The following is a 22,066-nucleotide window of genomic DNA, read 5'->3' as shown; positions in this document are numbered from 1 at the left end:
GATTCATGCCCCAGAAAGAAGCTATTATAGAATCACAGAATGGCTTGAGTTGAAGGGACATCAAAGATCTTTTCGTTCCATTTCCCCTTCTGGTCATCTTATTGAGTTCTACTCCTCATAGTAATATGGTGCCTTAAAAAGGGTCTGCTGCTGTATTAAGTGATGTGCTTCTATTTCCTTTTATTCAGCAAAGTAAAAATACTTCAGTTGGCTCATGGCTTTATTTAACTGAGTGCTAATGTGCGTTCTGCCGTAATGTATTGTAGAAACAGCAGATCCTTTCACCAGATCTATAGAGCTTTCTGTTCTCTGCCTACGTACAGTAAGTACTGTTGGGATCTGAGGAAATGATGTGATAGGAGGCCGGATGGTATTTCCTGAAAACAAACTGCTGCTCGTTAAATTAAATGATGATGATGATTCTTAATGGACTACTAAATGCTCTGCAGTCCGTTTGATGGAAGTAAGGAAGTCTAGGAGCAGGAGACCTTGGCACAGTGTACTTGCTATGCTTTTGTACGTAGTAGGATTACAAACTGCCTGCAATAGCAAGTTGAGCAAACCGTGTATCATTATAAGCACAGCTGATGCTTTAGAGTCATAGAATCATTAAGGTGGGGGAGAGCACCAAGACCATCAAGTCCAACCCCAGCCCACCCTCACCGTGCCCCCCGGCCGCGTCCCTCGTGGCCCATGTGCCACATCTCCATGGCTCTTGAATACCTCCAGGGTCAGCGAATCCACCACCTCCCTGGGCAGCCTGTGCCACAGCATTACCACTATTTAAATATATATATATATCTGAGAAGAATTTATTTCCTGAATTAGGAAAATTAGGAATTTGGATGGAAACCCTAAGCTACCGTAGATTTTCCTACTCTTTTAGATGAACTGTGTTGCAAACTTGAACCAAATTTATGTCCAGTTCTTGAATTGTTGGTCTTTACTGATGCCAAAGTAGGCCTTTCATTTATGGGTCTTTCAGTTTATTTTCCTCGTCTCTAAAATCAGTTTGTGAACAAAACCCACCTGCTCATTGCAGAAGTCATTTTATCTTGGGAAAAGTATTCACTCTTCCTCTTTCTCCAACTTTTGAAGATGAAGCAGAACTTGAAAGGAGCAATTTGAAACCATTCTGTGATTTCATGTAATTGAAAACCACTGCCAGTATGACAATCCTGGCTAGTAATTAAGGGAATGTGACAGCTTTGCCAGTCTGTTACATAAATACCACTGAGCACAGAGCTTCCTACTGTCATTAGCTGCAGTGAAGACAATGGGGCTACACAGAGCAGTGAGCTCCTCTCTGATGATAAATGTTTGCATTTCTAATTAGCACTGAACTGTTGTGGCATTTTTTCCTCAGTCTAATTGGAGCTCCTGGATGGCTTCACCAGCTAGCTATGCTGGTGGTGTTTTCTTGCTCTGCAGTTTCCCAGAGAGAAGGGAACTGGATGTGTTGCAGCGTTGGATCATTAGATTCCTCTTTGCAGGTCTCTGTCTGGGTTTCTCTTCAGAGAAGAGTTCATTTTTTCTGGGTCCATGAATATTTTCTGTAGTTTGCATGCTGTGGCTTTTTGCTGCCTGTGGTGCCCTCTGTGCTCACAGGATATTTCTGACCCGACCTGACCATGTTATAGTTTTTCTCACTTATTTCACATCTCTGCCCCTGTTGCTGAATAGCAAATGTCAAATCTCTACATTTAACAAGACGTCTGCACACGTGCTGTGACTTTGCAAATATGCATACGTGTTCAAACCCCAAATGAGACGATCAGGATCAATAGAGCTATTTACATCTTGAAATCTGCTTTCAGCTCCTTCAGGCAGGTACTTATTAGAAATTGTTACAGATCAGTGGAGTTGTGTATTTTTGTGATTTACAGACAATGTCTGTCTAACACTAAAGAAATCCTACTGAGCAAGCCTGCCCAGCCCCAGTTATCAGAACAGTCCTTTACAGAGAGATTGCTGATATTGTAGAAGAGCATCTGTCACCCACCACAGCTCTCTGCAGTTCCCAGAGAGGATGCTGTAGTGAGGCGGGGGTTCGCATCTTCTCCCAGGTAACAGAGATTTGAGAAGGGAGGGCCTTAAGTTGTGCAAGGGGGGGGTTCAAGTTGGTTATAAGGAATGATTTCTTCTTGGAAAGAGCAGTGATTCATTGGCACAGGCTGCACAGGGAGGTGGTGGAGTCACTGTCCCTGGAGGCATTCAAGTACAGTGGAGATGTGGGACTGAGGGACGTGGTCAGTGGGCATGGTGGGATGGATTGGGGTTGGATTTGAGAATCCTAGCAGTCTCAGTGATTCTATGATTTAGCTTCAGAGCAGCCTTTCCAATTTGGCTAGAGGTGAAGAAAAAGGAGTTTCCATTTGAGCTGCGCTGCAGGTGGGAAGGCACTGTACACTTCCACATTAGGGGGTAATGGGGCTTACTTCTGAGCCCTGTGCTCTGGGTTCATCTTCCAGATTGAAAACTTTTGAACAGAAAAAAAAAAAAAAAAAAAAAAAAAAAAAGATCTGTGATTTGCTTGCTTTCAGTGCTGTGCTGCTAACATGCAGTTTGGACTCAGAGCCAAGTAACTGATGTGGAAAGCAGTGGTGGTGCCTTTAACTGCGTGTTTTAATATATTTTCTTTATGATGCATCTAGTCATTTCCTCCGGAATACAGGTTTCCTCCAGGAAACCTGCTTACATGGGCTTTTGGTATACTTTAATATAAAAGGTCTTTATTTTCCCCACCGTGCTTAGCGAGCTCTGACTCCAGTTGCTACTTTGACTTTCGGCTGTGCTGTGAGCTTAAGTTGAATCCCAGCCAAGGAAAAGGCTGGGAAAAGGAGCCTGCACCGACATCTGCCCCAACAGCATCACTTGTTCAAGCATGTAGCTGGGGAGGGGAGGCACATTTCTGGAGGTGAGGAAATAATAAGGATGATACGTGGGCTGAGAACTCCTTAAAAAAGCGATACTCTTGGTTCCTTCTCTCTCAACTTGGACTTTTTTGTTTCAAATATGGGTGCAGTTTTTTTCCCTTGGGGTTTCTAGGAGGAAATTCTTTACTCAGGGGGTGCTGAGGTCCTGGCACTGCTGCCCAGGGAAGTTGTGGGTGCCCCAACCCTTTTGGTGAAAGCTGCACCTTGGTTATTTAAAATGAGAAGGAGCTTCCTTAGCTTGAGTGAAAGGAGAACTGTGCTCTGTTGCTAGGAATCGAGCAGTTATAATTAGTCTGTTCTTCCTTAAAAGCATATCTGTGTGGTATGGTGAGTTGGCATCTATGTCTGCCCAGGAAGAGATTTTGCAGTTCTCCTCCCAAGAAGCAGCGCTCAAAGTGGATCAGGTTCTTCTGCAAAATACAGGCTGGGGAATCCCACCAGCAGTGCTTTTATTTAGCCCAAATGAATGGGCTTGCATTAAAGAGTACCTTTTGAAAGGACCCTCCTGTCTTTTGCCTTTTAAAATTCCAAGCCTCCAGCATTCATGTTGAGGTGTAACTGGTCAATTATGCTTTATGTCTGGCACTGTGGAAATGGTGCTGGCAGAGCATCAAGGCTGCAACCGGTAGCTGGCCCTCAGCCATGAGAGTCTGTTCCCCAGCCTCTCCTCATCCCACCCTCTCTCACTGCAGCAGTGGATACACTCCCCTTTAAGTGTATAAATTTCTTTTAGTGATTCAATAATGGCTTTGTTTAATATAGTGATTTCATCTGTGTCTTTAGGTGCTGGCAGCAACTGCGGGGCTCTTAACAGGTGACTTTTTTAAACAGATGAGTAAACAAGGTAGTCTTCTAGTTGTTCATTAGAACTTCTTAAAAAAAGTTGTTTTTCTCCTTACATGGGAATAATTCACTGGTAAACGTTGGGTCTGGAGCAATACATCATTGCCCTTGACTTTTTTGTTTAATTAATGCTCTTGCAGAGCACTGAGATATGCAGCATAACTGGCTGGGGAGCCAGCTAGATGCTACAGTTACTGTTTTTTGTTTTAGTTCATCTAAATGTGACCATCAGCTTTCCTGCCCTAGGACGTGAGCATTGCTACTGCCCTGCTTTGTGATGGCATGTCCTAAATCCCATCCGCTGTCTGGTGGCAGACCTGGACACGTGTCCTACCTCAATTCCAGGTGGAACATGCATAGGGTGTTTTTCTTTCAATACAAGACTGTGCTTGAGACTGCAGCTTAGTCCCATGCAAAGTAATTAAGAAAAAAATGAATGAATGCCTTTTTCAGCCTTTGTTGAAACCCAGCTGGTGAACTGCACAGTTAATTTTCTGCTGGGATTTGGATGAGAGGATGACACACAGTGAGAGAATCTCTGCTGCTTGCAGTATGTTTGAACAAAGCAGGAGCCTGCCCTGGCTTTTTTGGTTGGTGCAAGGAGGAGGGAGATTTTAAATGTCCAGCCTGGAAGTGAAAGGATACGGGGATGCTGGTGCAGAGGTAAAATGCTGGTTCTGATTAGGAAAATATCAACTGAGAGTAAAGTCTCCTTCTGCCTTTTCTGTGGTCAAGATGCTCGTGTGTGGTCTTTCCTCACCCTGGCAACAACAGGAAAGCAGCATTTTGGAAAAATGTGAGATTTTCATCTGGTAGTAGGCAGAGCTACAAAAGCACTTGCTGAGCATCCTCCTTCCCCCTCTCTTTTCATATCATTAATTCATCTGTTAGTCGTAGTGAGTAACTTACAGCTACTGTCTTGCCAGACTGCATGAATTATAGATGGCTGTTTTATGAGTTTTTGTGTTGACTCCAGCCATTAGTGTGTGTTGGACAGTTTTCTTTGTTGCATCTACTGTAGCGCAGGTTTTCAACTCTCGTGATTTTTTATTTTCCTGCCTTGCTCAAGGAATGCAAAGAAAACACAACCAACTCAACAGAAACTTACAGTTTAGCATGGAGCATCAGGTTCCATAGAATCGCTTTAGTTGGAATTGACCCATAAAGGTCATCTAGTCCATCCTCCCTGCTATAAACAGAGACACCTATGACTAGAGTAGGTTTGAAACGAGCTTGTTTACCAGAGGCAAAAAATGGCATAAATGAAGGATCTTTGCTCTCTTTTTCATTTTCATGCATGTGTCTTAAATACAGGAGTGCCAGAGGGCTCCACGTACGTTGAAGTCCCACTCTGCAAGACGAACTGGATAGCCTGTGACTGTTACTGTAGGAAAGAGGCAGAAAGTAAAGGATTTTGAGCCATACCTGTGTGATACTGATAAGCAGACCTGCTCAGATATGTGCATATCTGCACACTCTTTGACTGCCACTGTTGGCGTTTTGGGTGTCTCTTCTGTCCTGATAACACCATGTGTCCCGTCTCGAGCTGCCAGGCAGTTTCCTGAGTTGCTTGCCTCCGTGCACACAGTCTGTCCGTTCTTCCCAGATGCAGAAATGTTTCGTAGAAGTGTGAGAAGGATTTGTCAGGTTTGCTGTTTGGTTCTGTTGAGGCTGGGGCAATCTCATGGGCTTCAAAAGCTGATGGATAGGGACACAGAGCTCCTGGAGGCCACCATAACTTCTGATACAAGCTTGGATGCCATTGACCTTCTTAACCACCAAGCACGCTATTGGCTCGTGTTCAGATGCTTGTCAACTAACAATCCCCACACAGCCTTTTTGAGGGACAACCCCTTTTCCTCCACAGTCCTTTTGAGGGACATGGTTTAGTAGGCATGGTGGTTCTGGGTTCATGGTTGGACTAGATGATCCTAGTGGGCTTGTGCAGCCTTAATGATTCTGTGATTCTGTAATTTGACTCATGGTAGTCATAGCCTGTGTAAAGTTGTGTAAAACTGTTAAAAGTCACAGTATATGTAAAACTTCTATTTTCATTAGGGCTGTCTGCTGAAACAACCTGGTCTTCTGTCTTTCAGTGCACTGGAATGGCTGCAGAAATCATAGTCCTGGACTGTGCTTTCCTAGTGGTGTCTGGTTTGCTTTGAGTGCTGCTATTTTAACATATAGTTGTAGAGAATAATGGTGTCTGTATCTACCATGTGCTCCCTCATCCAACGGCAGTTGAAAAGTTCATGGGCTGGGTAACTGCTTCCACTGTTCGTTTATAGTCCTGCTGCTGAAACATAAGATGGATTTCTCTTGGAGTTCAGCATGAGCAGCATGATGTGGAGAGGGAAGGAAGCTCAGTCCAGTGCATTCCTGTTGGGATGGATCGTGTGGAGCAGTGACTCACTTCACCTCTAAGGTTTTGCCAACTGCTGAAGCAATTGCCTGCTGCTCTGAAATTTAGCAGAGCCTCTACGCAAGGGAAGTTGCTTCAGTTCTGCTTACAAGGAGATTATTTTTAGGAGGAAAGAATTTGAGCAGACAACCAGGCTACATGATGAGGGCTGCCTCTGTAGCCACATTGGTGCTGCGAGGCCGTGGGGAGATAGATGTGGTCCTATCAGGGCAGAGCTTCATCCAAAAACTTTGAAACCCACACAAGATTTTAAAGCACAACAACATTGACTCTGGGGTAGACCATGTTTCCATATTACAGAGAGATGTCTGAAGCAGATTCTTAATTTTTCAAGTAAATATGTTGTGGAAAAAGCCTTATGGGGTCCCCCAAGAATAGCAGTACTTATTGCAAGGGCTAACTGCTGCAGAAGCAGTCTCTTAATTTGGTAGGTTAAGGATTTCTCCCACCTTTGGTCTCCAAGCAGATTAAATATCTCTTGTGACACGTAACAGTTGGATTGCAAGAGGGATTTGGGGACTTGAGTGATAGAAAGGAAAGGCAAGGCTGTGCTGTAGGCTTTGTCCTTGTGAAAGCTGCAGCTACCAAATACATATAAACAAGCATTGTTCATTGTAAAATATGTGACTTCTGAGAAGTTAGTTTCTCTTTTGGGGAATAGCAGAACGTAAACAAGAGCTTGTACTGCCGGTGCTTCCAGCCCGGCCATAAAACAGTAATTCACTTGTACTCTGTCCTTTCTGACTGGTGGTTTTGAAAAGCTCTCTTACACTAAAGAAAATGGAAGCAGCTTTCCATGGTGTTTTGCACTGATGCAGCTGGGCATGAAGATGCTTGACATTGAGAGGTTTTTTGTAGGTTTTCATGGTCTTATTTTGCTTACATTCTCTTTTACCTCCCCCTAGTATTACACCAACCTCTGCCTATTATCTGTGGGATTTTCTTGCTCTTCTCATTTCTTTTTCTTCAGCCTTGCTGTTCTGTTCCCTTCCTTCTCACATGTTCCTCTCTGGGTTTGCATCCACTTCCCACTACAGGAATCTCATTCCCACCTCCTTACCTTTCCATAGGAGACAGACTGCTGGAAGTTTGGCTGATGGAATTCTTGGATGCTGCTGTATGCAGGCCATCCTGGGGTAAATCAGTGTTGCAGCAGTTGCGAGGATGGAGAGGGTCATTTGGCAAGTGTAGAGCTGCTAACATTCACTTTACCTGTTGGATACATATTCCTAGCATCCTTGCAGCAATTTGCTTTCCACTGATCAAGTAAGTGAAGAATGCAGATCTTCCATGACACTTCTGCTTCTGGCTTTTCAAATTGTTTAGTAGTTCCAGTTTGGTGCTGACACCACTGACATGGCAATGTGCAAAGCCTGTCAAGGAGTCCTCAATGTCTTTGTGTTGCACAGAGTATGTGAGCAACAGTGGCTGCCAAACTCGCTCAACTAACTCAACTTGCAGTTGAGTTTAAGGTCAGAATTCTTTTGCCCCCTGCTTGGATGGAGAGGAAATAATTTGCTTTACTTTGTTGCTGTTAGACCCCCTGTTACTTACTACTGCTAGGTTTTTACACTGGAAAATGGCATGAGTCTGAAGCAGGAGCAATGGGAGATAAACAGGGCACATGTCCTTGCATACCTGTGCAAGTGCACAACTCATTTCTGACACCTCTCCCAAATGCCCAAACTGTCTCACTATTAAAATAAATACCCCAAGTGCTAGTCTGTAATTTAAAATACCATTGTGTAGCTTTGTTAGGAGGAAGCAGGGATGGAATCAAACTTAAAAATCTGTGTATGAAGGGTTCTCCAAAGCCTTATGGGCTGTGCACCTCTGCCAGCCCTCCTGCTTAAGTGCATCTTTGAAGAAACCATGAAACAAATACACGAATATGGATCTGCAGACCAACTGTGGCTTGGCAGGCAGTAGTCAAGGAACCACTGCTTTCAGCAAGGTCCAGCTTGTTGCTAGTAAGTGCCTAATAGTGGTCAGCATTTGCTTTCTGTTGACTCCATGCAGCAGAGGGAAATTGTAGTAAAGCATGCTCTGAGTCCAACATCATTAGTTGGACCAAAAAAGTCTTTGAAGAAGACCTCAGTGTGGTTGTGGGATCTGTTTGAAGTGTAACCCAGAGTATTAAAATCCACTTCAGTGCAGTTCCTCTGAGTCCATCGTATGAAAAAGCAACTCCCTGGGCCAGCAGACTTTGTAAGCTGACTTCTTGCTTGCAGAGAGCAAACCAATTCTTGCTTTCCACTGCCACATAATCTCCTGGAGTGAAACATCTTCTCCTATTGCTTATGAAATTCAGAAAGCTGTTGAACTTTTCCACCCAAACAGAATTGTTCCTCCTTTGGTCTCTGTCCTTTGGTTAACTCCCAACTTTCTGTTGAGAGCATAATGCAAGCGAATTTCAGTCTCCAGAAGGATCCCTCTGCAGCCAGACCGCTTCTGAGGTCAGGCTGATCTCATTTGGGTGGAACAAACTAGTAGTTGCAGAATAATCTATTACCCAGTTCACAAGCTTCCGTCTTTAAATCCTCACAGGGTTTATTTACTGTCCTGATTTACAGATTAATGTGTATGTTGAGGATCAACGTTCTGGCTGTCTGAATTGTGCTTCAAGTGTGCTGCTAGGGCAGGAAGGCCAGCAAGCACTGCAGGACTTGATATGGAGGTGACATGGACGCAGCTCTGATGCTTTCTGCCCATCTCCCTCTGGAACATTTCAGCACATTTTCAGTGATGGAGCCTGAGTGGCTGCATCCAAGCTCTTTCATTGCAAACTTCAGTCCCTGTTGCATTGTGTTACTGCCTGTGCTGGAGGTTGATGCAAACCTGTTGAGGCAGATTTTGGCAGAGCTAGAATGGATCAGAGAGGTCTTATTAGGAAGAAAATATTTCTGGAAAAGTGATCAAGCATTGGAATAGGCTGCCCAGGGTAGTGGTGGAGACACAGTGCCTGGAGGTGTTTAGGAACTGTGGGGAGGTGGCACTGAGGGATGTGGTTAGTGGACATGGTGGAGATGGGTTGGCAGTTGGACTTGATGATCTTAGGGTCTTTTCCAACCTCAATGATTGCATGATTATCTTGGTTGCTGTCAGGTATCCCTGCTCTTTGCTACCTGGTATTTGCTGCTCTTCCTGCTCACTCTACACTTCTGCTTCATGGTATACTTGAGATCTGGCTGTACCCTGCAGTAAGCTTTTTGTGATAATCAGCAACTGCAACTCTTGAATGTAATCTTCATAGAAATGATTTGGATCTTAAGTGGAATTTGTGCTGACGCTTTGCATTGGTGTGAGGCTACAGGTTTCTCTGAAAATACCTGTGTGTGGTTTATTTGATAGCATGTGATTCTAATTTACAAAAAAAAAAAAAAAGAAAAGCAACTAACCCAACAAACCACAAAGCTTCTTAATTCTTTTCTTCCTCCTTTGCTAGTAACGGCCTCTACATCTGAAGATGTCCAACAATGGAGTCGAAACAGAAGACAAACCACCTGCTCCTCCGATGAGAAATACCAGCACTATGATTGGGTCGGGAAGCAAAGATGCTGGGACTTTAAACCATGGCTCAAAGCCTTTGCCTCCCCACCCAGAAGAAAAGAAGAAGAGGGACCACCGATTCTACCGATCTATTTTACAAGGAGATAAAAGTACAGTACTGCGACTTTTCTTGTAAACCTCACGTCTCAGTTTTGCTCTGGATGTCTGTTGCTTAAGGATGGTTTGGGGGATGGCTCGTGCTCATTTCTTGCACTGCTGTCGTGGTCGTTTTGGGGTGTATGAGATACTGGCTGTAGTTCTGTTTTCTTTTCCTAATGATTAATTCTGCCACAATTAATCTATCCCTCTTAACCCTGTTTTTGTGCTTTTTCCCCCTTAAATTATGAGAACGGCATCCCTGAAAGGTAGGACTAGCTCTGCAGCTCCCAGCCTGACTTATCCTTAATGATGTTAAAAATAATATAAATGTTGTTCCCAGTAACAAGCAGATCAGTTACAAATGCAATTGGCAGTTCCTTTGGTGGGGAAGGGGAAGCTTTTTGCCTGTTTCTTGTTACAGCAAGTAGTTTGTGTAAAGCGTGAGCAACAGTCCATTTCCTGCCAGGACTGTTGTGTGTTACTGCATGGTCTGCTGTGACAGGCTTACAGTCAAAGGTGTAATTTCTCATTTATTTTAGTTTTTGTGTCATGCATTTTCTACTTGCTGTTACAAATAATTTCTCACCACAAATTCTCGCACGATTCGTGTGAAGGGAAGGAATTTTCTCCTGTTACAGGCACTATAACAGATGGAAATAGAGAGAGAAGCTGTGAATTGAAATTCTGAATCGTAACGATCCAGATAATTTCAAAATCCTCTCATGAATCTCAAAATGATGTAAGGAAAAAATATCTATCATCTGTTATCTGCTGATTTCTTTTTATATCTGACCTATTTTTTTGACTTCTCTTTCTGGTACATCAGAGTCTGCATCTGGTATCTAAACATTGGATAACTGAAAGTCTAAGTACCTGCAACTTGCTTGCCTTCAGGAAGGAGGCTGCCTGCTTGATTTTTTTTTTTGTTATAGAACAAAGTCTAATTGGTGTGCTAATTTAAATCACAGATATACAGGTTCAGGGAGAACTTGGATTGTTTTATAGACATTGATTTTTAATTCTGCAGCCCAGGAACCCATGAACTCTATTAAACATTTGCAGGATACTGGTTAGAACTTGCCATTATGTGTATTAATCCTGAAGAACTGTCAGATTTCGATGTCAGCTCACTTAACAGTGTTTCTAAAACCTCTAGGGTCAGCAGTTGCAAAAAAACAAAGAAATAACCTGAAATGTGTAAGATGAAAACAAACACAGCATTAAATAGCGTAGAATTTAAAGGAGAACTGATATGGTAAACAGCTCAGGTAAATGAGACACTACCACTAATGCTAAGATTTAAGCCTGCATGTTCTGAAGTTTGGCCAACATGGCAGATGCTTCGAGACATGAGAGATTTTTGTTTAGCCAAGCCCAGCAGAGCCTTCTGTTGCAATACACCTGCCCAAACTAGAACGACTGCTTCTGTCCTACAATTCCTGTCAAGCAAAAACTAGCTTTAACACCATCACCTCCACTTCTGATTGGCTGATTTTTACTTTAGGAACATTTTTCAGATGACAACTAAATTCCCTCCTGCTGCTTAAGTGTTAGTAAAATTCTCAGGTGCTCTGACAGTCTGTTTGGTCTGTGCCTGAATTAATTGAAGTGATGTTTGCTGGTTTGGCTGGACACTCAGAGTAATGTGATTTGGAGTGTTTTGTGACTTTGTGTCCTAAATCAAAGAAGGCAATGATTTGTGCCCACAGAAATCTGAAATGCCTTTATATGTGCGCACACACTTCTCTTGAGTTACATCTCCTTGCCAGGCTGCTTTGGAAGTGCCGTGCTTTGTCTGTGAGTGTAAAGTGTAATTTGTAGTTCTAATGTCCCAGCCTAACCCTCACCTTTAATACTGGATGGAAGCTCTGCAAATGCATGCTCCCATTCAAGTCTTTTTGGGTTCAGTCACTTCTTGGGGTGTACGAACCAGGCGCATGTGGCACATTTTGTTCTGCTGATGTTTGCTGAGCTCTGATACTGATTCACAAAGAGCCAGAGTGGTACCGTGAAGTAATGATGTCTGGTGCCTACGAGCCCTTTCCGTGGGGGTTACACTGCTGCAGATGTGTGGTATCTTGCATCTGAAAGGGGAACGCTTTCCTTAAATTTACCAGTGAAGAAGACATTCAGGATGGGCCCATGGCCTTTCTTTACTGGAGGATGCTGCGCTTCCAAGCTGCAGCTCGACTTGTCAGAGCATCATGATGGAAGTCATGCTCTTTTCACAGCATCAAACGTGTGAGGCTTTGAATGGGGAGGTGGTAAGATGTTTGTGGTGATGATGCACTTAGTGATAGATAGACCTTCCCAAGCAAGTATAAGTTTCTCTTCTATTTATTGTATTTAAGATCCTTCAGGGCTTTTTGACTCGCTGCATGGATAGCATGATCACTGTAGATGGGGAGTACATGTTCAGTGAGACTTGAGAGCCCATCTCTTTAATTCTTTTCAGTTATATGCCTCCTGTCGTGACATACATCTCTACCACGGAAAGCAATTATTAATGTTTGAATGCATTTAGACTTGTAGGTCTGTTAGATTTTGGAACAAGAGCTTGTGGAATGCATTGTCTTCTGGGAATCCTGGAGGAATGCTTCTGAGTTCATGTGCAACCTCCATGTGCATTCACATGAGGTTCTAAGTCAATGTGGGCACTACAAAACCCTGAAAGTGGCATTCAGGCAGATTTAATAAAGTGTACAAGAGAACATTTATGGTTTCACCTGCTGTAACGTTATAGCTAAGGCACAGTGATTTTAGCAAGAGTTTGTAGAGCTGTCTCAAATTGTTACTGAGAGCCAGGAAAAATGCAGACAGTTGAGAATCTGTAGGAAGTGGTTGCAAGAAACTGTCAGGTTGTGGGGAAAGCATTAACTGCTGCAGGAGTATGAAAGCAAAGTAAATGCAGAAAGCTGTCTTCCTCTTTCAGTCTGGAGATGAGAAGGCTCTGGGGGGACCTCATTGCAGCCTTCCAGTACATAAAGGGAGCTTAGAAACAGGAGGGTGACAAACTTTTAACATGGTCTGATAGCGATAGGACAAGAGGGAATGATTTTAAACTAAAAGAAGAGAGATTCAGATTAAATATTAGGGAATTTTCCCTACTCAGAGGGCTGCACAGGCTGTTCAGTGAGCCCCATCTGTGCAGGTGCTCAGGGCCAGGCTGGATGGGACCCTGGGCAGCCTGAGCTGGTAGGGGGCAACCAGCCCATGGCAGGGGTTGAAACTGGGTGGGCTTCAAGATCCCTTCCAGCCCAATGATTTTGTGATTCTTTGATTTTTCTATATTCCATTTTAGGCCCACACTTGATCTTTCCAACTGGGTACCAAATTTGAACATAAATCTGGATTACTGATGTGACAGAGGCCTTTATGTTATTTAGTCAGTCCATCCAAAACTGTGTATGTGTGTCCCTGAAGCTCATTCAGGCTATAAGTTTGTTCCTCCCAGAGAAGAGGAGGCAGAGGGGAGACCTCATGGCCTCCAACTTGGGATATTCCATGGTTCTATGATTTCCCATGCAGCACTCCTGTACACTGGTAGTCGTATAGTTGCCCTCTTCCTCCTCCCCTCTGTTTCAGGCTTCTGGACTGCGGCTGACAACTGAGTCTGGCTTGGAGCAATGGACAGCATAACATGATGCTTCAGTTGGTTCTCTCCACATCTTTTTTTCTTGCTTTCTATCTGCTCCTAGTGCATGCAACATTTTCTGTATACCTGCTGGATTCAGCTGGTTGACCTTCTTTGGCAGGCCTCCATGTTGCAGATGCTCACCATCTGATAACAAGCAGCTGCTTCTGGCTTCTAGCTTCCACCTCTTCCACATTCATAAGCTCATGGAATTACAGAAGGCTTGGGCAGGAACCGACCTTAAAGATCATCCTTAAAGATCATCCAGTTCCACCTCCTGATGCGGGCTGGTTGTCCCCCACCAGCTCAGGGTGCCCAGGGCCCCATCCAGCCTGGCCTTGGTCACCTCCAGGCCTGGGGCAGCCACAGCACTCTGGGCAGCAGTTCCAGGGCATCACCGTGCTCTGAGTAAAGAATTTCTCAACATCTAACCTAAATTTCCCCTCTTTCAGTTTAAAGCATCCCCATTTGTCCTATCACTTTTAGACCTTCCTCTTAACAACTGTCTCTCTTGTCATTCAGCTTCCCCCATTCCCTTTGTTCGAAAGAGTGATTGAAAACTGTTCCTTCTCCATGTCTCAAACGGATCCTTTTCTTCCTCCAAAATTACTCTAACTCTGTAATGGCACTGAGAACAGTGCTTGAGCACTGGAGAAAACAGGCATTGGACCTCCAGCAGTGTCTTAAATAATGGCAATACTAAGCATCATCCTCCCAGGCTTCTGAAATGCTTGAGGTTTGGCATTCGTATGGCCACTGTGGAACATCAGCTACAAAACAAATTATCTCTGGCTTTAGATCCAGAAGGTAGCAGCTGGGAAACACAGGAGCTTTAATCACCTTCTTCTGGTTCTGCTTAATTTATGACTAAAAGCAGTGGCAAATCTGAGTAGAACGTGGTTCTTCTTTAAACCGATCTCAATTTCTTGAATATAGTAAATATTAAAAGGAAGGTGGAGTTTTTAATATGTCATGAGTATGGATAAACTTAATCCAAGACATAATGATAATCTTGTTTGAAGTCCGAACTTGAAAATTTGTGGAGTGCATCTGCTTTGGTTTATTCTCTTTCCTGTTTTTTTCATGAGTTCTGCTCCTCACCTGCCAGATTCTGCTCTCTTCCTGCTCATGGCTTGTTATTAAAACCACATTTAGTTCATTTTCTGGGAAGGAACATAAAAAAGGTTTTGCTTGTAAGGTTTTGTAGTAGAAACACATGCAGTATGTCTGGTTTTCTTCATAAACTCTGTTTTGATGCTGGACTCTGATCTTTATTGCTCCGTTGCAGTGTCTGCTCTGTAGTGGGTTGATGAAGTTTTGTAACTTGCTATTCTGCCTCAGATTGAAGTCTACCACAGAACAGGCTGTGGATGTTGAGATAAATTGGAAGCTGTCAGGGAGATCTGAATTCTTGAAGGACTGATGGATATTTCTGTTGTCTCCTCTAGCCAACAAAAAGAAAGAGAAGGAGCGGCCAGAGATCTCCCTCCCTTCTGACTTTGAACACACGATTCACGTGGGGTTTGATGCAGTCACTGGAGAATTCACAGTAAGTGATTTGTAGGAAAAGAGAACTGTGTGGTTTGGCATATTGCTGGGAGGAGCCAGGACCTATTAATCTTTTATATGGTAACGCTGGAAAGGCTATTACCATCATCTGGTTTGATGTGCATCTGTAGAAGCAGCCCACTAATTCCTGCTGAGAGATTGCTTGTCAAGCTTGACACATCCCAATGGCCCAGGCTGCCAGCAGACTTTTCCTGTCCTGTTTCTTGGTTGATGTGGACAGCAAAACTTGTTATATCTCCCCTCCTTTCCTCTTCTAGAGCTGGATCAGTTCTACAGCATAGTCTGTGCCCTTTAAATGGGGCTCAGGGTTTTGCTTTAGGACTCACACAACTGTACATACCTGTTTGTGCCAGAATGTGCAGTGCTGTCCTAAGGCTAAATGGCAGATACTTCTATGCATTTGTTTTTTATTGACATGCAAAAGAGTAGGGAGACAGAGTTGTATTTCATCATGTTGTTCCTCTTAATTTGATTGTGAGATAGGGTTTAATAACAGCAGTTATTCACAAGCAAGATGGTTTTGTCTGTGCTTATTTCTTTTAAAGGCACTTTGTTCTCCTAGCCTGAATTGTGTGTACAGATGTATTTTGCATGTCAGCTTCCACTCTTGCTCAAGTTAACTTGGATGTACCAGTGGGGCATTACCTCTGAGGGCATCCAGCAACTCCTTCTAAAAGGGAGGGCAACTTTATCAGTAAGGTACCCCAGTCATTTGCCACTTCGTCTGCGCACAGTTGTCCTTGCTGGTGCTCAAAGTTGCAAGCCACATTGTATTCTGAATCTATTGTATGATTGAAATTGTGTCTCTGTAATGAAATTATGAGCTCTGTATGCTAGGTTAACATGAGGTCTGATCCTTTCAGTCTTTTGAGTTTTGGTTTTCAAAGGATCTGGGGTTCACACAGATCCCTATAAACTGAGGGGCATTGATCTGTTCGTGTCAGAAAGACATGGCATAGGATACTGGAACGTGATGATTGAGCACTGGCACAGGGACCAGGGAAGGGCTGAGGGCTGCTCCTTGGAGATCTCCAAAAGCCACTTGGACATTGTGCTGGACATCCTGCTCTGGGTGGTGTCCCTGCTGGAGATGTGTGGGACCAGAAATGCCTTCCAACCTCAACCATGCTGTGATTCTAACTTCTGACACAGATAATGGCTGTCATATGATAATAGATGGGCTTGGGTTGGAATGGACTTCAGAGAAGATGTAGCTTCAACCCCCCCCCCTTCCTCTTTTCTCCTCGTTTCCTTCGCAGTGTGGAGTAACCCCAGAAGCAGTGTGACAGAACTGTGTGTGTGTAGAAGCACACTAGGTCATCTGTGGGCTAATGTGGTACATCTCCCCACAGGGCATGCCGGAGCAATGGGCACGCTTACTGCAGACTTCCAACATCACCAAGTTAGAGCAGAAGAAGAACCCCCAGGCAGTGCTGGATGTACTGGAATTTTACAACTCCAAGAAGACCTCCAGCAGTCAGAAGTACATGAGTTTCACAGGTATTTATACGGCTGCTCTGTCCAGCTTTGTGTTATTCATTGGATATAGGGATTTTATTTTGTTTAATCAATGAGGAGATCTGTCTTTTCAATGTTTGCTTGAGCACCCTTCTTGCTCTGGAAAATACTGTTCTGTTAATTTTGTTAATGCCCAGCATATTTGTAAAAGGGGACGTTGGTGAACTGGGCCTTGCAGGTCTCAGGCTAGCTGTAGTGCCTGTGCTGGTGATTTAGCATCAGATGATTTTTCAGCTCCACTGCAAGCACCTTGTGTATGTGAGTGAATAACAATACAGATCCCATGTGTTCCTCTGAGAAATTCCACCTTCCTGCGAAAGGGATTTGAGGTTTTTGCATTTGCCTGTAGAATTTTGTACTCCTTGCTCCCTTATCCAAGTGTCAGCTTGGTCTGGGGAGTTCCTTTGCACTGTACCTCCACAAAAGTGCAGTCAGGTGCAAGGACCCTAAATAAGATCCAACCTACAGATTCCTGCAGGAGGACAAAAAAAACAAAAAACAAACAAACAAAAAAGCATAGACGTTGAAATACAGCTACCTGTTCTCTTAAGCTTTATTGGATTTGAAATCATTAATTCTGCTTCAGGGCTAATCCTTCTGAGAAGTGCTGCAAGCCTGCAAGCCATGATCCTAGGATAATTAATGAGGTGTAGGGTGGTCATGAGACTTGAGACAGCCTTTTTCAGACTTGCTGTAGGGTGCAGAAGGTATCTGAAAGCCTCTAAGAAGAAAGGAGCCATTTTTCCTGTCCCTTCCAAAAGGAGCTCGTCCCTTTCTCCTCTCTCTCGTGCTGCTGTGTTTACAACTCATTCATAGTTACATCAGTATCTTTTTCTTTCAGATAAGTTGGCAGAGGAATACAATTCATCAAATACTCTGGTAAGTCTTCCCACCATTTCTTGAGCTTGGGCATTTAAAGACTTGCATTGGGTAGTTTTATCTGTGTAGCTTTCAGTTTGCTTAGCATTTGAAAATCATTTTAAAGACACTTAGGGGGCATAGTGGGCATGGTTGTGATGGGTTGATGGTTGTGCTTAATGATCTTAGTGGTCTTTTCCAACCTTCATGATTCTGTGATTCTATATAATGAATATGTCTATAAAAACAGGCAAATTATCTTAAAAGGACATGTTGTTTGTACATGAAGAAAAAAAAAGCTGTGGTAAAGCCAAGTAGACAGAAGAGGCCTTTATTATGAAAATAATAGAAGTTAGTGAATGAATGAGTAGAAACAGTGCTGTTTTCATATAAACTGATCCATTCCTGCATCTGTTTATTTTGGGTGGGGTAATCTAGAAAACTGTAACCACTTTGCTTTCAGGTTTTATATGTCTCTATAAACAATCTGTGATCCAACAAAGTTTAATCACTAGCTGGAGAGGTTGGATTGAAGCAGTGTTGATTAACCAAGCTAATCTCAGCCTAGAAGGAAATAAAAGGTTCTCCTCCTCTCTGCTCGACCTTTACTCTGTCCTTACCAGGACGGCACCACTCCTCTTCACTTTGCTTGGAGACAGAGCTGAAATGCTCTGTAAAATTTATGTATGTATATTTATGAGGTAAACAAAACTTCACCTTTGGGGTGATTCATAAGAGCACACAGTTCTCTCACCTCTAATTTTCTCACAGCCATGATGTTATCTGGAGTTGGCTTGTTCTGCTCCCTTCTGGGAGCAGCGTGTTGCTATTTGACTCTGCTAAAAGAAAAAGAAAACATTTTTGGTCATTTTTCATCATTTTTCATCATTACACTTTATTGTGCATCAGTCCTCAGAAGCTTAGAATATCTGAGAGCATTGGATTTTAAAGTAAATCCTGAAAAAAGCAGTAGTTACCAGTCTATTGAGGCTGCCCAATGTTTTCTGTAAGATGCTGAGTAACCTCTAATTTTGGAGAGATTCAGGAAATTTACAGTATTTTGGTAGTTTTTGTTGTTTTTAATAGAAAAAGCTTTTGTATTATGTCAAGGGCACTTTATCAAATATATGTCAGTGTGCTGGTTGCTCCAAAGACATAGAATCAGTGAATTGTGAAATGTGATCAGTGAAATCTTTTTACCCCCTTATTTCAGTGATAGATAACTTTATTTTAATGCTTCAAGAAGTCTTTTTCCACTACTACTCTTAGGGTAGCCTGGAAGCAGGAGCATGGGCAGAACTGAGCCAGTGGGTTGAGGGGCTTGCCAAGTTTATTTTGGAGTGCCTATAGGGTAAAGGCCTCCGCGAACTTCAATTGTAGAATGGCTTGGGTTGGAAAGGACCCCAAGGATCAAGTTCCAACTCCCCTGCCACAGGCAGGGCCACCAACCTTCAGATGTGGCAGTAGACCAGGTCGCCCAGGGCTCCATCCAACCTGGCTTTGAACACCTCCAGGGGCATCCAAGCCTCTCTGGGCAAAAAAATAAAATATTTCTGTGTTTCCTTCAAGCCATTCTCTGTTAGGAGCTTAATCAAACGTTTGTTACACGTTTACTGCAAGCAATTAGGTTTTTTTTTTTGCTATTTGTGTGACCACATGCAGAATGTGAAAGCTGTGTCTGAGACCCCTGCAGTGCCCTCGGTGTCTGAAGACGAAGATGATGAAGATGATGCAGCTCCTCCCCCTGTGATAGCTCCACGACCTGAACACACCAAATCTGTGAGTGCCAGTCCCTCCTTCAGCACAGTCACGCTCAGATATTGAAAAGATGAACGGTGTTTTAAGTCATCATCTGCTTTGTTTTTATTCATTCAAATTTAGATATACACCCGCTCTGTGATAGACCCCCTTCCTCCTCCTACCAGAGATGTGGCCACCTCTCCTATTTCTTCTCCCTCGGAAAACAGCACAGTGACACCCGACATGCTGATCAGGAATGCGGAGAAACAAAAGAAAAAGCCAAAAATGTCAGATGAGGAGATTTTGGAAAAATTAAGTATGTCTTCTTGGGGGGGGGGAAAAAAAAAATTGAATTCCATGTTCTTTTGTGTTGATATCTTAAAAGCTGGGATGTTTGGGCACTGCTATTTTGAGATCCCTTACTGAAAACTTTGCCTTGTGACTGCATGCCAAAATTGGGGCAGATGAAGAAGGAGAATGTAGATGTAAGCTGAGCACCTGTGATGCCAGCTGAAGGGCTCTGGGAGCTGCAGATCCTCAGACTCTGCAAAACGAGCCCTGAATATGTAACATCTACTTAACCACAAAGTCTGAGACTGCTCCACATCTTCATATTCCACAGCTCTGGAGTGTGCATGATTATATTGAAATGTTGCACCTAAGGTGAGCAGAGCTTTCAGCTGTGACTAAAAGACAGAGAAAATTCATTCAAACCCAAGTTTACCTCCCCTGATATCATGATATTAAATGTCTTGCTAATTTTTAAGTGTCCTGACACTGGGTGTATACCCAGTAAATAACCCAGATTTGTGGGTGTTATCTTGTCTTTCTGTTGTGTCCTGGTTTATTTAGCAGTCCTTTCCTTCACTTTATGGGTGTTATTTAAAGTGCTTTTCTACTGCTTGGCACTACTGGGATGTGCTGTGGCAGCATTTGACAGCTGAAACAGCTGTTCTGTGCAGTTGATTGCTGTCCTCAGCCTGGGCCAGCTTTTATTAGGGTAGAGCATTTCTAATTCTTTGAACTACTAATGCTGTGTTAATTACATATGTGACTTGCATGTCAGATGGTGTAAATTGTGTTAGCACCCCTACAGTCAGGCTAGACACCTCTGCTGAGAGTTTTTCCCCCTGTTTGATGAAGCTTAGCCTAATACCTGAATCAAGAGAAACTTAATCTGAGGGCACAACTTCAACAGTGTCACTTGGGTACCTCATTCCTCTGAAATTAAGCCTAAATTGCATTGATGGCATGTAAGCTGGAAGTGTTTGCTATTTGAAAACTTGCCCTTTCAAGACAGGTTTCAAAACAGCAACTTCACTTGCTGCATTAGCAGGACCTTTGTATCATTAAGGATTTAAGCCATTCTGTGACCAGGTTGGGCAGGCAGGGTCTGGAAAAAAGTGCTATTCTAATGCAAATATGTTCGCTTCTGTAAATCCCCACCTCTTAGCGTTAGTGCAGCATTAGTGCAGACATTAATGAATCCTCACCTGGCTTCTAGGGAGGTAGGAGAAGGTAACCCCTTTTACAGAATGAGAGGGTTAAACAGGGCAAGACTGACGGCTGCCTCTTGTCACTGCCCCGCAGCACTGTCCTGTGACTGCCTTGGGCAAACATTTGCCTCTCGCAGTCTGAACTTGCATCCTGTGTTAGACTTTAAGGGAAAGTTTATGAACATTTGTCCAGAAATGTTTGTCCTCAGGGCAGACAGCACTGCTTCAGTAATTGTGCAGTAAGGTGTACACAGTCTGATTTCTCTCCCACCCTTCTCCCCAGGCATGAAGCTGTATTCCCCTCTTTTACTTCTGTCTGCCCTAAACCCTGTGGATTTGGCTGCTGGCCATTGGTGTCTGAAAATAGCCTGCTCTTACTCTGCTCGCTACTGGATTTCTTGGCATGATGACCATGAGTGGTTTCCTTGCCAATATGCATCTGCTTAGGCTCAGCCCTAGGCCTCTGCAAAGGCAGCACCGTATGTTGGCTGCTTGAGCAACTTGCAAACAATGCAGAGGCAGCTCTGCATCCCTTGATCCTATTAGAATCATCAAATTATGTTTTCATCAGAAAATGTTGGAAAAGACCACCAAGATGATCTAGTCAACCCTGGTGATGTTGTAGGGAGACTTGTACCCAGCTGAGCTCTAGGAATTGTTGGCCTGGATGTCCTCAGCCCTGAAGGATACGATTCCCTTCCAACTTTGAGGACATGACAAATATCAGTGTCTTCAGGGAACTTGGGGTTCCAGTGATTCTGCTTTTGGCAGCTTCTTCTAGCTTAATCCTTGGCCTTGGTTCCTCTGTGCCCTTATTCTGCAAGCTCCCTCCGCTACAGAAAGCTTGAGGTTGTGTTCCTCATGGCTACCTTGAACCTGAGCAGCCCCTCACCACCTTGCAGAACACTAAGCCAAAAGCTTTATCCTCCAAGGGATGCAATAATAGACTTTCTTTCAGCTGAGCAGCCACATTAGGGAAAATGAGCTGAGATTGCCTCAGGGTGCTCTCCAAACCCAGGAAAGCATGGCTGCAGTTGCGTGGCAACTGCTGCTAAAAACCTCCTGCCCTTCCTCTTGCTGCTGGGCTCCTAATAGAGGAGCTGAGCAATAGCCAGGGCAATTCTGAGGGTCTCTCTAGCTTCCTCCCCATGTCTTGCAATCTATTAGTTAGATCAATAATGGCTATGTTATTGCTGGTATGGAAAAGTGGTAAATATGTTTGTTCTGACGGAAGTTGTCATGGTGTAGTTGTATGGGAAAGTACTTCTAAAATTATTATTTTTAAAAATTTCTTTTGCAGGAAGCATTGTGAGTGTGGGGGATCCAAAAAAGAAGTACACGCGTTTTGAGAAGATTGGACAAGGGTTGGTATACGCTTCACTTCTCTCCCATACCTTTCCTT

At 43.5% G+C, this 22,066-nt stretch overlaps 1 protein-coding gene across 3 annotated transcripts in view; it reads left to right on the top strand.

Moving 5' to 3' along the window:
- Nucleotides 1–22,066, top strand: part of PAK1 (p21 (RAC1) activated kinase 1) — a 68,997-nt gene that overhangs the window by 30,527 nt on the left and 16,404 nt on the right. For all 3 annotated transcript variants that reach the window (XM_052669915.1, XM_052669916.1, XM_052669920.1), the window contains 7 exons: nt 9,647–9,860; nt 14,932–15,032; nt 16,405–16,552; nt 17,412–17,449; nt 19,091–19,207; nt 19,310–19,484; nt 21,965–22,028. In XM_052669915.1, coding sequence (XP_052525875.1) covers nt 9,668–9,860; nt 14,932–15,032; nt 16,405–16,552; nt 17,412–17,449; nt 19,091–19,207; nt 19,310–19,484; nt 21,965–22,028 — 836 coding nt within the window. In that variant the 5' untranslated portion in view covers nt 9,647–9,667. The remainder of the gene's footprint in view (nt 1–9,646; nt 9,861–14,931; nt 15,033–16,404; nt 16,553–17,411; nt 17,450–19,090; nt 19,208–19,309; nt 19,485–21,964; nt 22,029–22,066) is intronic.

The sequence above is a fragment of the Tympanuchus pallidicinctus genome, unplaced genomic scaffold (assembly GCF_026119805.1).
Source record: "Tympanuchus pallidicinctus isolate F22 unplaced genomic scaffold, pur_lepc_1.0 scaffold11, whole genome shotgun sequence".
Taxonomy (NCBI): domain Eukaryota; kingdom Metazoa; phylum Chordata; class Aves; order Galliformes; family Phasianidae; genus Tympanuchus; species Tympanuchus pallidicinctus.
Note: the sequence above shows the minus strand (reverse complement) of the source record. Positions and strands in the feature narration are given on the sequence as shown.